This window comes from Podarcis liolepis, assembly GCF_965112155.1.
Source record: "Podarcis liolepis genome assembly, chromosome: 10".
Lineage (NCBI taxonomy): Eukaryota > Metazoa > Chordata > Lepidosauria > Squamata > Lacertidae > Podarcis > Podarcis liolepis.
This window is the reverse complement of record NC_139562.1, coordinates 30,206,898-30,222,081: the sequence shown is the minus strand read 5'-3', so window position 1 is coordinate 30,222,081 and position 15,184 is coordinate 30,206,898. Positions and strand designations below refer to the sequence as shown.

The 15,184-nt window shown below is 45.4% G+C and overlaps 1 protein-coding gene across 4 annotated transcripts in view; it reads left to right on the top strand.

Annotated features, from left to right (window-relative positions):
* The window catches only part of PDGFB (platelet derived growth factor subunit B), a 46,049-nt gene extending 31,484 nt beyond the window's left edge, over window positions 1-14,565 (top strand). For 2 of the 4 annotated variants that reach the window (XM_083462407.1, XM_083462410.1), the window contains 5 exons: window positions 5,261-5,350; window positions 6,692-6,897; window positions 9,653-9,788; window positions 9,930-10,101; window positions 11,587-14,565. In XM_083462407.1, the coding sequence (XP_083318533.1) occupies window positions 5,261-5,350; window positions 6,692-6,897; window positions 9,653-9,788; window positions 9,930-10,069 (572 nt within the window). In that variant the 3' untranslated portion in view covers window positions 10,070-10,101; window positions 11,587-14,565. The remainder of the gene's footprint in view (window positions 1-5,260; window positions 5,351-6,691; window positions 6,898-9,652; window positions 9,789-9,929; window positions 10,102-11,586) is intronic. The other 2 variants (XM_083462409.1, XM_083462408.1) reach the window with 2 other exon arrangements.
* Window positions 14,566-15,184: the final 619 nt, after the last annotated feature.

The following is a 15,184-nucleotide window of genomic DNA, read 5'->3' as shown; positions in this document are numbered from 1 at the left end:
CAAGAGCATGAGCTGTGAGCCAAGAAATCTTAAATTTAAAATTAGCCTCAGCTGTGGACTTGCTAGAAGGGCCTTAGGAAACCCAAGTATTTTGCAGAATGTAAGAAGAGCCTACTGGATCAGGCCACTAACCCATCTAGTCTAGTATCCTGTTCTCACAGTGGCCAACCAGATGCCTATGGGAAGCCCACAAACAAGAGCCAAGTGCAAGAGCCCTCACCCACTCCTGCAGTTTCCAGCAACTGCTCCTGATCACGATCACATCCATACCACACATTTAAAGCAAAAGGCTTCCCCCAAAGAACCCCGGGAACTGTAGTGTACCCCTCACACGGGTGCAATTCCCAGCACCCCTAACAAACTACAGTTCCCATGATTCTTTGGGGGAAGCCATGTGCTTTATATGCATGGTGCGGATGTGATCTGCTTCACTTTTCTAATCAGTAATCTGTGAATAATAAAGTTGGGCTTCCACAAAAGGTGGTTGCTAGGATTAATGAAATGCTATCTGGCGTACAGGCAGGGAAGGCTGCAGTTCTAAGCACTCTTATGTGGAGGGGAGAGCCCTACTGAATTCGGAGGCATTCACTTCTGAATAAGTTTGTTGTCTTAACCTCACTTATCTGGGAGCAAGTCCCACTGAATTCTGTTAAGTCTTGGTTAGTATAGTTCCACATGCATTATGATTATTTTCAATTCTGCATAAGTAGGCACCGCTATGTCAAAATGCATTTAAGGCTACCGTAGTTTAAACCTGGACCCACACGCAAGCTGGGATGTGACTGCAAGGGTGTGGCAGGCATGAAGTGGATACAGGAGGTGCAAAGGAACATTAAGAAACACCCTCAAGGCTCAGCTAGCTAATGAATAGCTCTGTTTTTCTTTTTAACAAGATTTCTCCTTTCCCTCCAGAATTATTATTAGCACTTAAAAACAACTACAAACAAACAAACAAACAAACAAACAAACGCCACACTGTGTTTCTTTTAGATTAGGGCAAAGGTCTCCAGGAGTCTGGGAACTGCATCAGTTTCTGCACTAGAAAAATCTATAGCCTTCCATGATTCATAGTGCAGTTAGAGCTGCCCTGTCTCATTTTTAGAATCCTGCTCTTTTCTCTGCTGTGGAAAGGAAGAAATGAGCAACATAAGGCAGCTGGAGGGGAGCAGATTTGCTGCTTTATCATGGTGCCTGGATAATGGATTTTTCTTTTCTGGCTTTGTGGTGGGGCTCTGGGGATACCTGCCCACATGACTGAGGTCACCCAGCAGCGGCTGGACCGAGGAGGTTTTTGGCACGTGCAGGAATGTGAGCACACGTCATGGCCACCGGGTTGGCCCTGGAATGTATTTATAAACGTTTTCTTCAGAGTGAATTCCATTCTACTATAGCCTTTTTGCTCCCGCCTGTCCTCCCTGCCTGCCACCTGCCCCCCTCCCAGCCCCCGGCCTTCTCTCTTGTGTTTGACTGTTTGTAGCTTTGTAATCTTTGCCGAGACACTATCTACGGGGGAACAGAATTTCCTGCTTTTGTTTCCTATGCCAGTCGGACCACTGGCGCGCTCTCAAAAGCATTCCCGCTCCCTTTCAAAAATGCCCGAGAGTGGAGGAGGGAAAGGCAGAGGGAGGGCACCAGCTGTGCTCTGCTATTGTTTCCCTTAGAGAAAAGCGGCTAGTCTCTCCCCCCCCCCCTTGGATTCCACAAAGCCGTACAATAGCATGGCTTCCAAAATTAGCAGCACTGGCTTTTCCAAGGCTGGGCGTGCTCTCCCCATCAGTAGTAGCTGCACTGCCCATATATTGAGGCAAAGGGTACCCTTGGGGGAAGGGGGGGTGGGGTCGAGGGGAGAACTCTGTTTTTCAATAGAAGATTTGTTTCAAGTCAACAGTGCGGCTATTTTTTCCTTGTCTGTTTAACCTTTGCGCAAATGCAACCCCCACCCTAGCCTGATAAAATTCCAGAGAACAGGGGATGGAAGAGGGTCAGGGAAGAGCCTAGCAGGCCCTAACGCATGAATAAGAGATACAGTTTTGTTCCAGTGACTAATCTTTCCCTTTCCCTTGGGAAGTGGGGTGTTACTTGTGGGAAGCCCGAAAGCACATCAGCACTTGCCCCACTTGTGATTCGCACTGCCTCTGACAGTGCAGCAGAACCTATGCATTTGTCTCCTTCATGCATTTGTCCAACCCTCTTTTAGGTAAAGGTAAAGGGACCCCTGACCATTAGGTCCAGTCGTGGCCGACTCTGGGGTTGCGGCGCTCATCTCGCTTTATTGGCCGAGGGAGCCGGCGTACAGCTTCCGGGTCATGTGGCCAGCACGACTAAGCTGCTTCTGGCGAACCAGAGCAGCGCACGGAAATGCTGTTTACCTTCCCGCCAGAGCGGTACCTATTTATCTACTTGCACTGGTGTGCTTTCAAACTGCTAGGTTGGCAGGAGCAGGGACCAAGCAATGGGAGCTCACCCCGTCGTGGGGATTCGAACCGCCGACCTTCTGATCAGCAAGTCCTAGGCTCTGTGGTTTAACCCACAGCGCCACCCGCATCCCTATAACCCTCTTTTAAAGTCATCCAAATTTCTTGAGGGAGTGAGTTCCATAGTTTAAGGAGGTGCTGTGTGAAAGTACTTTTGTCTGTCCTGCATCTCCCAACATTTAATTTCATTGGCTGTCCTCTAGTGTTGCGAGAGAGGGAGAGAAATATTTGTTTTATTTATATCCCCTGCCTTTCTTACGTCACATAACCCAAAGCCGTATGCATGTAGTTCCCAGGAGGTTTCTCGTTCAAGCACTCACCAGACCCTGACCTGCTTAGCTTCCTCAAGGTGGTTAATCTCACGCCCCTTCACGCCATCCCCTGGGATACTGATATTGAGTCCCATGTAGAAAATTTGTGGCTGTGGTTCATTTGGCCATAAAGATGTCTGCTGGTGGTGTATGTGTGTGGAAAGCTTGTTTTTTCATTCTGTGTTCCATAGACAAACACAGGCCATCAGTTCCCTGAGCCTCACAATCCACATGAATCCCATAATATTGGCACCTGTCCTGATTCCCCTTACAAAGTGAGTAGTTCAAACAAGGAAAGACCTGCAGCTGAGCAGGGTCTATCATCAAAAATTGCCATTGTTCTAGACTCTAGAGGGACTGGTAGCTCCAGGGAAAGTCTAGGAGGTGTGACGGGAATTGCTCTATCCAGCATTTCCTATGGGAAAACACATGGGTGTGCTCATAGGGAACTGAATTGAAAGCTGGCAGGCCTTTCCATCTCTTGCAGCCTACCCTCAGTGCCTAAAATTTAACATATGCTTGTGTTAGGAATAATGAGGTCCGAGGTACCAAGTAAACTAGTAAGTTTATTCATGTATACCACTACAGCAGCGAGAATCCTATACGCACAAAGAGATTAGTACCTACAAAGAAGGAGCAGCAGATGAAATGAATGGAATATCCAGAATTAGCAAGCTTAGCCACCAAAATTAGAGAGCAAGAAGAGAAAAGTTTTAAAGAGGAATGGAAGCCATTTGTAGACTACCTTAAAAACATTGTGAAAATGTTAGAACTTTAGTCAGTTTGGAGTAAACTCAGCAGTTATAGTTTATAATGAGAATAATTTGAATGTTTAAATAGTTAGGAAAAATATGCAGCAGGAATGGGAAACTTTAGGGAGTCATGGAAGGATGGACAGGAAATAGATGGAATAGAATTATGGATGGATGTAATGTATCTATCCTCCCCCCTTTTATTCTTCTGTTTCTTTCCTTTTTTCTTTTATTCTTCAGTTCTATATTTTGTGAATTATTTTTTAAAAAAACTAACATATGGTTTTCTTACTCTGTGAGCCAGTGAGATGGGAGGAACTGCATACCTCATTTGTGGAGCACATGCTTAGCATGCAAAGGACCCCAGGTTCAGACCCTAGCCCCTCCACTCAAAAGAATAAAATAGCAGATCATGTAAAAGATCTGCACCAGTGCCTAAGAATCATAGAATCATAGAATCAGAGAGACCACAAGGGCCATCGAGTCCAACCCCCTGCCAAGCAGGAAATATCATCAGAGCACTCCTGACATATGGTTGTCAAGCCTCTGCTTAAAGACCTCCAAAGAAGGAGACTCCACCACACTCCTTGGCAGCAAATTTCACTGTCGAACAGCTCTTACTGTCAGAGTCTGAGAGTCTGAGAGTTTCTGCCCGTCAACCCATTCTGGGTTGTGCTATACTTTGCATAGTCCCAGCTGCACCTGTACAGTAGGTACGGAATATGGTTTTTCCACTATATGTTACAGGTTTGTTGAAGTTTTTGTGTTGCTCTTTCGGATGGCACAATAGGTGCTCCCTTATTTAGAGGCTGCAATCTTTGACTGGTCTTTGTTGCGATTCAGTCTGCAGGTTGCTCTCCAGCTACTCTCCACTCTCCATTTTGCACAAAAGCCTTTTTTTCCCAGGCAGAGAAAGACTGGGGGAATTGCTGTAGAACAATTTACAAAACAAGTAACATGCATGGTATTTTGGAATGCTGGAGGAAAAAAATCTTAGTAATTTGGGAGGTAGATATGGTGTAACATTAAAATTCTGCTAGCCGATAACATCTCCAAATATTTTGAAAAACATGTTTCCTGGAATGTAGAGAAATATATTTTAAAGTTAACGTCTTTGGCACACTGCTTGTTGCTTAATTCCATGGAAGTGGCTCGCAGCTTGCTCATTACTGCTCTGTGAATTACACCATGTTCACATGAAATGTGTAGCATTTTCCATTTCAACCATTCAAGGGTATGCTGCTGAAATATGCTGTTTATTTGCCACAATCCCAATTTTGTGAAAAATTTTGTGATCAAGTTCCTTTACATTTCTATTGCCTTTCTAAGATTTATCTTTGCTCCCTGCACTTTCATGCTCGTTCTCTCTGTGTGTGATTGGCAAATATACAGACTAAAGCATGGAGACTGAGCAAGTCCCTGGAAAATAAACCAATTTATATACATTTGGTTGGTTGGGAGAGAGGCTGCAGTTTATGGAGGTTTTACTGGAAAGCATATGAACTATCCTACACACTCCCAGAACTACACTCATTGCAATTAACCCTCATTGACCTTCCTAATGATTACCCTAAGGAGACACAGTAGTAATTTACCTGAACTAGCGTCTCTCCTGTCTCCTCCTTTTAAATTATGTTTATCTCCATGTACATACTTTGATAATGTAACCTTTCCACTGCATTACTGTCAATTACAGTTTGTGTGTGTGTGTTTTCTTTTGCAGAAGAAGATAACTCCACTTCATACCTGAATACTACCAGAATACATCCTGGTCAAAATCCTGTTTCGTTTCTCCGAGGGAGACGAAGTCTAGGTAAGTTGCAGTCATGACATATCTAATCTATGTGAGGGAATTTAAGCACAAGGCTGGCACTGTAGACACCATGAACCATGAACTGTGTCTTTCTCTTCGGGTAATATGACAGCTTTGTGAACTTTCTTATAACTTTAGGTGCCATCCAATCAAAGCCAGCTTGGTGTAGTAGATTGTGTTGCACTAGGAGCTGGAAAAGTTGAGTTCCAGTCCCTTTCTGCCTCACCTACTTCACAGGGTTGTTGTGAAGAAGGACAGGGTTACAAATGTGGTTAGATAAAACAGATACCTTTTACACGGGATAGTATTCATTTGGTGTTGCATTTCCAGAGACGTAAGGCTACATGCTTGAGGTCAACTCCTAAAGTTGTGGGTGAGGGCCAACAAAGCTTTACTCAGAGTAGACCCATTGAAATTGATGGACATGGCCGGGTTAGGCCCATTCATTTCCATGTGTCTACTCTGAGTAAAACTTTAGTTGACTACCACCCTGTTTCTCTGACCTTGGGAATTTAGCTGAGAGATATGGGGTGGTGTCCAGCATTCATCACACGCAGAGCAGACACATTGTTTGTTGCTCTGAACTGCTTTGGAAGGCAGTGCAGGAAAGAAATATAATAAATAATGGGCATTATGAACTTAGGTCCAGTAATTTCAATGTGTCTGCTCTGAGTGCAGCTAAGTTGGATACAACCCCTGAGATTCTAATTCCTTAAAAGAAAGCTCAACACTCAGATTCTGCAATGGAAAAACCTGAAGTTCTGCAGTTGGAATGAAACAGAAACAGGGTATTGGTGATTGTGTTTTTAAGGAGTTTTCACAGAATTGTAGAGTTGGAAAGGGCCCCGAGAATCATCTAGTCTAGTCTAACCCTCTGCAATGCAGGAATATGCAGCTGTCCCATACGAGGATTGAACTTGCAACCTTGGTGTTATTAGCACCATGCTCTAACCAACTGAGCGATCCAGATGTTCAGTGCAGAGAGGCAAAAATCAGGGGCTTGAAGAACGACGCAGTTCTGTGTTGCCTGAAATAACCTCCACTCTTTGACAATTGCAAGAGACTTACCAAGGCTCCTAGTAGCTTCTAAGGATGTGTGAGAAATTACCCCCAGTTTCCCCACACCTTTCTCCATAAACATGAATTTGTACTTTCGTCTGTCTATAGCCCTGCCATCTCACACAAGGCCAATATGTCAGTGCAACAGTGCTCTTGATTCCGCAGACGATGATGTGGGTAATATGAGATACCCATTAAAACTGGGCAGGCAGTTGAATGGAATAGGGAAGCATATAGTCCTTGTTGATTAAGCCAATAGCTTTTCTTCTTGGATCTTTCCAGTTGGAGGAGAACCTGTGGAGCCAGCAGTAATTGCAGAGTGCAAGACACGGACAGAAGTCTTTGAAATCTCCCGGACCATGGTGGATCCCACCAACGCCAACTTCCTGGTGTGGCCGCCATGCGTGGAAGTGCAGCGGTGCACAGGCTGCTGCAATACCCGAAACATGCAGTGCCGCGCCACGCGGGTCCGTGAGCGCCACATCCAGGTAGACAAAGACAAAGGCCTGCTTTGGGAGTCAGGGGCGGGGGAGTGAAGCTTATATGGGGAAGCAACAGCCTGCTGAAAGTGTTGTCTTTGTACTTTCATTATGCTCTTCTTGCATATTTCTTACTAAAGTGAGTCTCCAGTGCTAAAGGAAACTAAATCCAGTAGCACTGGCCCTGGAACTTTTCATCCCATGAAGACGGGAAAATGTGTAACATGATGCATCTTTGTAATAATGCAAAAGGCTTCTTCCTACGGCCTTTATATCAAGGCAGAAGTGTAGATTTTAAGGCTGCCACCTTAGAGCACACTTACTAGGGAGAAGGTACCATTTGACACAATGGAACTTACTTTGTGAGTTAGTAAGTGGAACTTACCTACCAAGTAAGCAGCACACGTAGAATTGCAGTGCATGCCTTTGTTTTTAATCATTTGATACACATGAGGGGGAATGACTTAATAGGACTATTGAAAAAAACCTTAAAACTCACAGCTAAGGGTAGCACTGGGACGTGGGTGGCGCTGTGGGTTAAACCACAGAGCCTAGGACTTGCCGATCAGAAGGTTGGCGGTTCGAATCCCCGTGATGGGGTGAGTTCCCGTTGCTCGGTCCCTGCTCCTGCCAACCTAGCAGTTCGAAAGCACATCAAAGTGCAAGTAGATAAATAGGTACCACTCTGGCGGGAAGGTAAACAGCGTTTCCGTGCACTGTTCTGGTTTGCCAGAAGCAGCTTAGTCATGCTGGCCACATGACCCGGAAGCTGTACGCCGGCTCCCTTGGCCAGTAAAGCAAGATGAGCGCCGCAACCCCAGAGTCGGTCACGACTGGACCTAATGGTCAGGGGTCCCTTTACCTTTACCCTTTAAGGGTAGCACTGGGAGATCTGAAGATGCTGACCTGTTCTTCTTTACCATGCCAGTGCACTTGCTCTTCCAGCAAATACTCCATTAAGCCAGCAGCTCCTCCTCATTCTCTTGTCTGGATGTGCTGTAAGCGGATACCTGCCAGCTGACCTCTCATTCTGATCCTGCTAAATATCCAGCCAATATGTGATCTCTGCACTTCCTCCCAGACAAATGACTTTAAAAATCATTTAAAAATACAATGCAGATCCCCTTGCTTGACCTATGCACGAGGGAGGATTCCAGGGGTCTTCCATAGTAAGAAGGCACGGGGGTGGGAAGATATTACACCATACATTTGCCAGGAAATTCCTTTCTCTAGAAAGTCACACTGAATAGAGAGAATGAAATTGGGCCGCGGGGAGGGAGAAGAGAGCAACAGAGGGAGTTGTTTTCGTGGAAAAAAAAGCAATCAAGAGGTCAAAGGGCAGCCAAGAAAATGTGACCTGGAAATGGTTCCTCTGAAAATAGAGGTGCCTGCATTGTTTGGTTGGAAATGTTTGTCTAGCCAGAAGCATGTGTCCTGACGTGTGCAGAGCGGTGCATTAAGAGAAAAAATGGTCGTGGTGAAGCCTTCAGGCAGGAACAGCTCTATGCTCAGTGGTAACTTCCAATTGCCTTCAGCAGAGTTACCATCTCTTCCAGATGTAAGCAGCAGTTATTACTTGGACTCCCTGGTCCTATAATCAGTTGTGGCACATGAATTGAGTGCCACCAGTGCTTGGGTGTTTTTTTAGGGGGCACTCAAGGGCATGCAGTACTGGCACCTCTTTCGTTGTTGTTGTTAAAAAGTTTGGCACTTACTTTAACAACTTCATGGTGAGTACCGGCACCTATTTTTCTAGGGAAAAAAGTACGAGTACCACCACTGTGCCACCTTCCTGTCTGCAGTGGTGCTGCCATGCACCAGGGCTGTGATGAAGCGCTGCAGAGGGGCAGCGAGGGCAGGGAAATATCCTATTGCCGGCTGCAGGTGTAAATTCCGCTGCACTTGTGCACACTGCTGTTGCCCTGCCCCATTCTGCTCCTAGCAAGCAGCAGCAATGCTACAGCTTATCTGGAGTGACATGGACCTATTCGCTGTGCAGATATCATTTTGCAACGCACCTGCTCTGCACTTGTGAAACACAATGTGGCAGGTGGGCAGGCACAGATGGATGGGTGGCCGTTGTTTCAAAGAGGTTGGGCTGAATGCACTCTCCGTCTCTTCCATTCCTGTGGACCCAACTTATCCCGATTACAGTGGTGCCCCGCAAGACAAATTCCTCTCAAGACGGAAAACCCGCTAGACGAAAGGGTTTTCCGTTTTTGAGCTGCTTCGCAAGACGATTTTCCCTATGGGCTTGCAAGTGTTCCGATTTTTTTCCGCTCCCCCCCTTTTTCTAAGCCGCTAATAGCCTTTTAGCCGCTAATCCGCTAATCCTTTAATAGCCGCTAAGACTTTAATAGCCACTAAACCGCTAATAGCGCTAAGCCGCTAAGCCGCTAATAGGGTTGCTTCGCAAGACGAAAAAACCGCTAGACGAAGAGACTCGCGGAACAGATTAATTTCGTCTTGCGAGGCACCACTGTATAGGATCCGACATGGCAAGTTTGACAGTTGCTAGATCATGGTGCATCTCACAATGCACTTTCATGATTACTGGGTTGGTTTCAGAAAAATGATCCTGAAGGTCCAAGAAAGTGATTTTGGTACTTATTAAGAACTTTGCCGTATCCGTATTTCACATAAGCTGCAAAGGGCTTCAAAATGTATATAAATATATAACATCAATGGTGCTGGTTGATCTGAAGTTAATATTTTATATATACACACATGACAGATTTGTGTTGTTTTTAATCTCTTCCAATAGGTAAATAAGATTGAAATTGTCCGAAAGAAACCAGTCTTTAATAAAGCCATTGTGGCCTTGGAAGACCACCTGGAATGTCGATGTGAAGCAGTATCACCCAGAGTGTTCAGCCGGCCAAACTCAAGAGAGCATAGAGGTGAGCATTGCAGAGGGTTGGATGGGTGGGGAAGAGTCAGAAGTAACGTCAGGGAAGGCGTTTGGGAAGGGAAGAATTTGATTAGCAATCTCCATGAGCTGCTGCCTGCCAGTGTGTATTTCATGCGCCTTCCTTTCCTAGCAGGTGGGCTGCCACTGAGCACTCGGGCTTCTCTTCCAGCAAGGGCACGAGCGCACCGGTTGCCACCACAAAAGAGGAAGCATCGGAAGTTCAAGCATGTGCACGATAAGAAGGCCCTGAAAGAAATCTTCCCAGCATAGAAGATGCCGGCGGGCAAAAGTGCAAATGTCAGGTAACTGCGACAAACACAGCTGCCATGTTGTGAATGCACAGGAACCTCTATCGCAAGAACACCACTTGTGCTTTTGCACAAGCAATCGGCTGGAAGCAGAATTAAAATGGCAGTTTCACACAGAAATTAGTTGTGCTCTGTCACAAGGGGAGGCCGTTGCACAGCAACAGAGTGCATCTTTGTAGGCCAAAGATCCTGAAGAGCCAATAGACAGTGTTGACAACTGAGTCAATGGTCTGACTTAGTATAAGGCAACTTCCTGCGTGTCCCATAGCAAAGCTCCTTCTACAATGTTTACTCATGAGGAAGCCTACTTCAGCTAATGTACCCATTGGAAGTTTCCTTCTTGCAGCTTCCATGCCTGTCGCTGCTTACTCACCCACCCACTTTGCTGCGTAAGTTTCAATCAGGCGCACAGTGTGGTAGTCTCAGTGTGAGACTATCCAGCAGGCAGCATGTTTACCAATGGAAGGTGCCCAAGTAGCTTTGCAAATCTGCCTCTTACAACAAACGTTGTCAAGCAGTTGGGCTCATCAAACACATGTAGCTCAGAATCATTAAAAACGTTGTTCCATTGTGAGTCACATGGAAATCAAACTTAATTTGCCATTCATGTTAGGAAGCCAAAGAATGAGAGGAAGAGACAAGGAATAAATATTTCCTCCACTGGGATTTGTCTTATCAAGGAGCACTGTGACTGTGCACAGCTTTGATTAGGCTTAGTGGTCTGTCACCTGTCCAGGAAGGAAGGCATAATAGGTGTAGCAGACACATAGTTCTGCTGATTGGGAAGACCTAATCAAAGGCAAGGAACAAACAGACTGGTCTGTCAGGCTGGCACCTTGCTTCTTGAGATTGGATAGACAACTTCCTGAATCGGCTGCCCTCCAGATCTTTCCATTGGCCATGCCGACTGAGACTGATGAGAGAGTTGTTCTGCAAATTATCTGGTTGAGAAAGACTGAACAGAAAAATGGCTTTAAGTGTAGCAAAAATGGCTTTTCCGAGATTAAATAGAGCGTAATAAGAGCATGCCCATTTGTGCCCTAGAACAGTCTCCCTCGGGAGGTTGTGGACTCTCTTTCCTTGGAGGTTTTTAAGCAGAGGTTGGATGGCCATCTGTCATGGATGCTTTAACTGAGGTTCCTTTATTGCAGGGGGTTGGACTAGATGGCCCTTGGGTCCATTCCAGCTCTACAGTTATATGATTCTATGGCACTCCATCCACCGCCCCTAGCTACTCTTCCTACCACCACACTGTTTTCCCCCACAAAAAGCAAAAAACCCCAATTCTATAGAAACCAAAACTTTTAGATTGAGATTAAAGTAAGCAAACTGGATGATAAGTACGTTTGTATAGAGTAGCAGCCTGTCAGCTATGAACCTTCTTGTAGGCAGGGCATAGCACATCATAAAGAATAACTAGGATGAACTGAGCACATGATGGACTCTTAAACCTACTTTTTCTGTTTGCTTTTATTCCAGGTTTATTATTTAATATATTTGCTGTATTGCCCCCATGGGGTCCTCAGAGTTTCTCTCCGTCCATCCGCCTCAATGCTACTTTTGGACGGCCAATGGTGCTTCCTGATCCCTTGCTCGCTGGACGTTCTCCCACCAAAGTTTACCCTTCGACTTCTCACCTAATTGCATTTCAGCATTGTCCCGAAAGGAAGAAACCAGGGTCGGAAATAAACGGAAGAAAGAAAACACAGCCATTTGGATGGACAATATACTGCCTGCTGGAGCAAACGCACTGGAAACGGGCAAAGACTTGTGGCCCCGATCTCCTTTTGAAGGAGGAGGCTTGATTTCCCCACCGCCACCCACTTTCTTCCTCCTTGCTCCCACCCAGACTGTTAGCTGGGCTCAGGCAGCTTACAGCACAACAGATGCAAGTCAAGGCAGTCAGAGTGGCAACCAGTGACAGCAAATGCACTAAGGACTTCTATCGTGATGTCTGACTAGATATCTTTAATGTGTGTGTGTATGTGTGTGTGTATATATATATATATGTTTTATTTTTTAAAACCACTAAAACATGCCATGCTCTGGGAATGGAAACAATGAAAGCAAAATTCATTTGTCCAACGGCGCTTTCTGCTGCCAGCTGGGGGTGGGGACAGTGAACAGGAATGGAGCAGCTGTGCTATAGGGAACTGCTGGTCGTCCCCACACCCATCCAGGGAGCTGCTTGGGTTAAAGAGGCCTTCTTTGCACATGATTATGGAGGGCTTGACTTATCCTGTTGCTACTCTCCTATTGCAGCTGGAATTTGAAATCCCCCCCCTTTTTTTTTGAATGGCTCGCTATGAGGTTTTCTTAATGGCTTTGCATTCAGTAAAGTGAGGACTACCACCACTGGATAAACTGGAGCCCCAACCCAACCTGCAGTCCCCGTTTCAGAGGCTTTATATTTTAATGGGACGGGGTGGGTAGGTTAATCATAATAACCGTATTAGAGCATGTTCTTCGAATGACAATCAATGCCACCTCTGTTTAAGCGATCTCAAGTAGCAGTGTAAACCGAGAAAGAGACCTTTGCTTGGTATTTTGGAGAGCTGCTGCTCATCAGGGGTCAAACAGCAACGGGTTGCGCAGATCATTGGTATGACTCTGTGATTACCACCAGCCCAGCCCATATCACAGGTCCCTTGTGGGTGACTTTATTTCCAAGGCAGTGTTATTACCATCCCTCCTATGATACAGCAACGAATATGCAGATGCTAACTCGTCTTAATAACCTCAGGTGAACATCATCTGATCGGATGAAAACGGAGCTGTGCCAAGCCTTGCAACAGCCATAAAAGATCGCACGATGCATTGCGTAGTCGCGCCTGTGTGCCAAGTGGTGCTTTGACCTCATCCTCTGTTTCCAGTGCTGTTCAGCCAGAGTCCCTGGACAAGGAGCCAGTCAGTAGCATCCGATGTATGTGGGGGAGGCAGAGAAGCTGAGCAGAGATAACTGGCCCTCTTTAACCACTGGCTATTTTTAATCTTCTCTGTTTTTCTCAGCTGTCCTATATTTTGTCTCTTCAAAGCTGGGAACGGTTATCTCTTTAAAGGTTCACAAGCCATTCCAGATCACCAAAGAATAATAACCTCTGAAGGTTTTGGGTGTGTGAGAAAGAGTGGCCTATCTTCAGGAACGATTGCAGGGGCCTGTGGGGAGGTAAAATAAGAAGGAAAGACGTTCACTTTTCCCAAATCAGAGAAAGGATCACTCACCTGTTTATCTTTAAAGTGTTGGAGGAAAGAGTAAAGAAGGATTGCACAGACAAGACTTCATAACTTCTACTTTCCACCTACCTCTCTGTATTCTCTTGCAAAAGAAGGGCAAAAAAACACATAATGAGTGGGGAAATGGGTAGAGCTGCCTTTGCCAACCTGGTGCCCTCCAGATGTTTTGGACTACAACTCCCATCAGCCCCATCTGGAGGGCATCAGGTTGGCAAAGGCTGGGATAGAGTGTGAATAAAATTTTGCAAGGTAAGTCCCTCTTTCTCCCCTGCTCTCTGCCTCTGCCATTTCTCTGGTCTTTGTGCTGGATTAAGCCCAGCAAAAGGCACCTTGGATAGACCTTAATGCTTGGAAAGATTTCCTGCCATGTCTCAGGTAGACCAGATGAAGAGTTGAAGCATGGCAGTCACATGCATTTGTCAGAAAGAGACAGACACATCACACAATGCTACCTAAAAGATGTATCTGTGCAAATGTTTGGCACAAGGAAAGAGAAGGAATAACCTACCCCTGGAGTCACTTTTATAGGAAGCATGTGAAACGCAACATTTGCCTGATGACCAGGTTGGATTGAAAATCCAGGTTTTCCTCCTTTTCCTGCAAGGCTGGCTTAAGCTGTTTTGCTCCATTCATTTGTATGGAGCAAGAGGAAAAGGCTACAAACCAGGAGACTGGTAGGAAGGTAGGCACACTGACTGCAAACTCGTGGGACAAACTGGGTCTGGTATTTCCACTCTCTTCAGTTGTAGGAGGTTGGGGGGGGAGGAGAGAGAAAACTTGTGGCTCACACAATTGCCCCCATACCTCAGATCCTGTTATCCAAAGGGTCCAAGGGGGTGGGGGACTGTTTCCCCCTTGAATTGCATTTGTATGGAGTACTTGGATTCAGGTGCTAGAGGCAGGTTCCTGTACTGCCTAATGCTGGAATGGGAAACACTCCAGTTCCCACCAGTTCTGCCAACATGGCCAATGGTTAGGGAACATAGGAGTTGTAGGACAAAACCATCTGGAGGGCCATGGGTTTTCCCCTCCCTGATCTGCTGTATTGGGTAGGTCCACTTTTCTCCTTGCAAACCAAGACTATGGGCCGATCAAACCTTGCAAAACGATCAGTTGGCACTATAGTCAGGCACTACTGGCGAATAAAAGAAGTAAGCTTACAGCAATGGCTATGGTCTCTCAATCTCAATCTAGTTTCATGCAGGAGGCCAGTAGCAGGATTTTTTTTTTAAAAAAAATTAAGGCTGATGGAAACAACAGAGATTTCCTGCCTGTCTACCCGCCTTACACCCAAAGCTTGCTCTCTGACATTAAAGAACACTTCTTGCTATTCAATCTTACTTCTCGTTGTCTTTAAAAGACCATTTGTTTTCCTGCATCTTTTTCATTTGTAAGGAGGGCAAGGTCTCTCTCTCCACACCCATTTTATGTAAAAATTAATTTATACTCAGTACTGTATTTAAAGTTGTTTTAAAAAAACCTTAAATTTAAAAATTCTGCGGTTTTGTGTCTCTTGTTTTAAAGCAGCTAAAAGCAGGGTGGCGGGAATTTGACAGGGGTGGGGAGAGGAGTTTCCAAAAGGCCGACTCTACAACCTGGAAGAAAGAAACACTTTTTAGAGGTCATAAATCCAGACGTAATAAATTTGCCTGTATTTATTCTCACCCATTCCCCCAAAGTAATCACATGTTCAAAATGCAGGGATTGCCCAACAACATTCCGAGAGCAGAAATGCCAGATAATATTGTACCAGACAGATATGGTTAGTGATCTCATGTAAGACATGGTTATGGCTAGTAATGTTATATAAAACTCAAATTCTAGATGCATTATGAGAACTTAA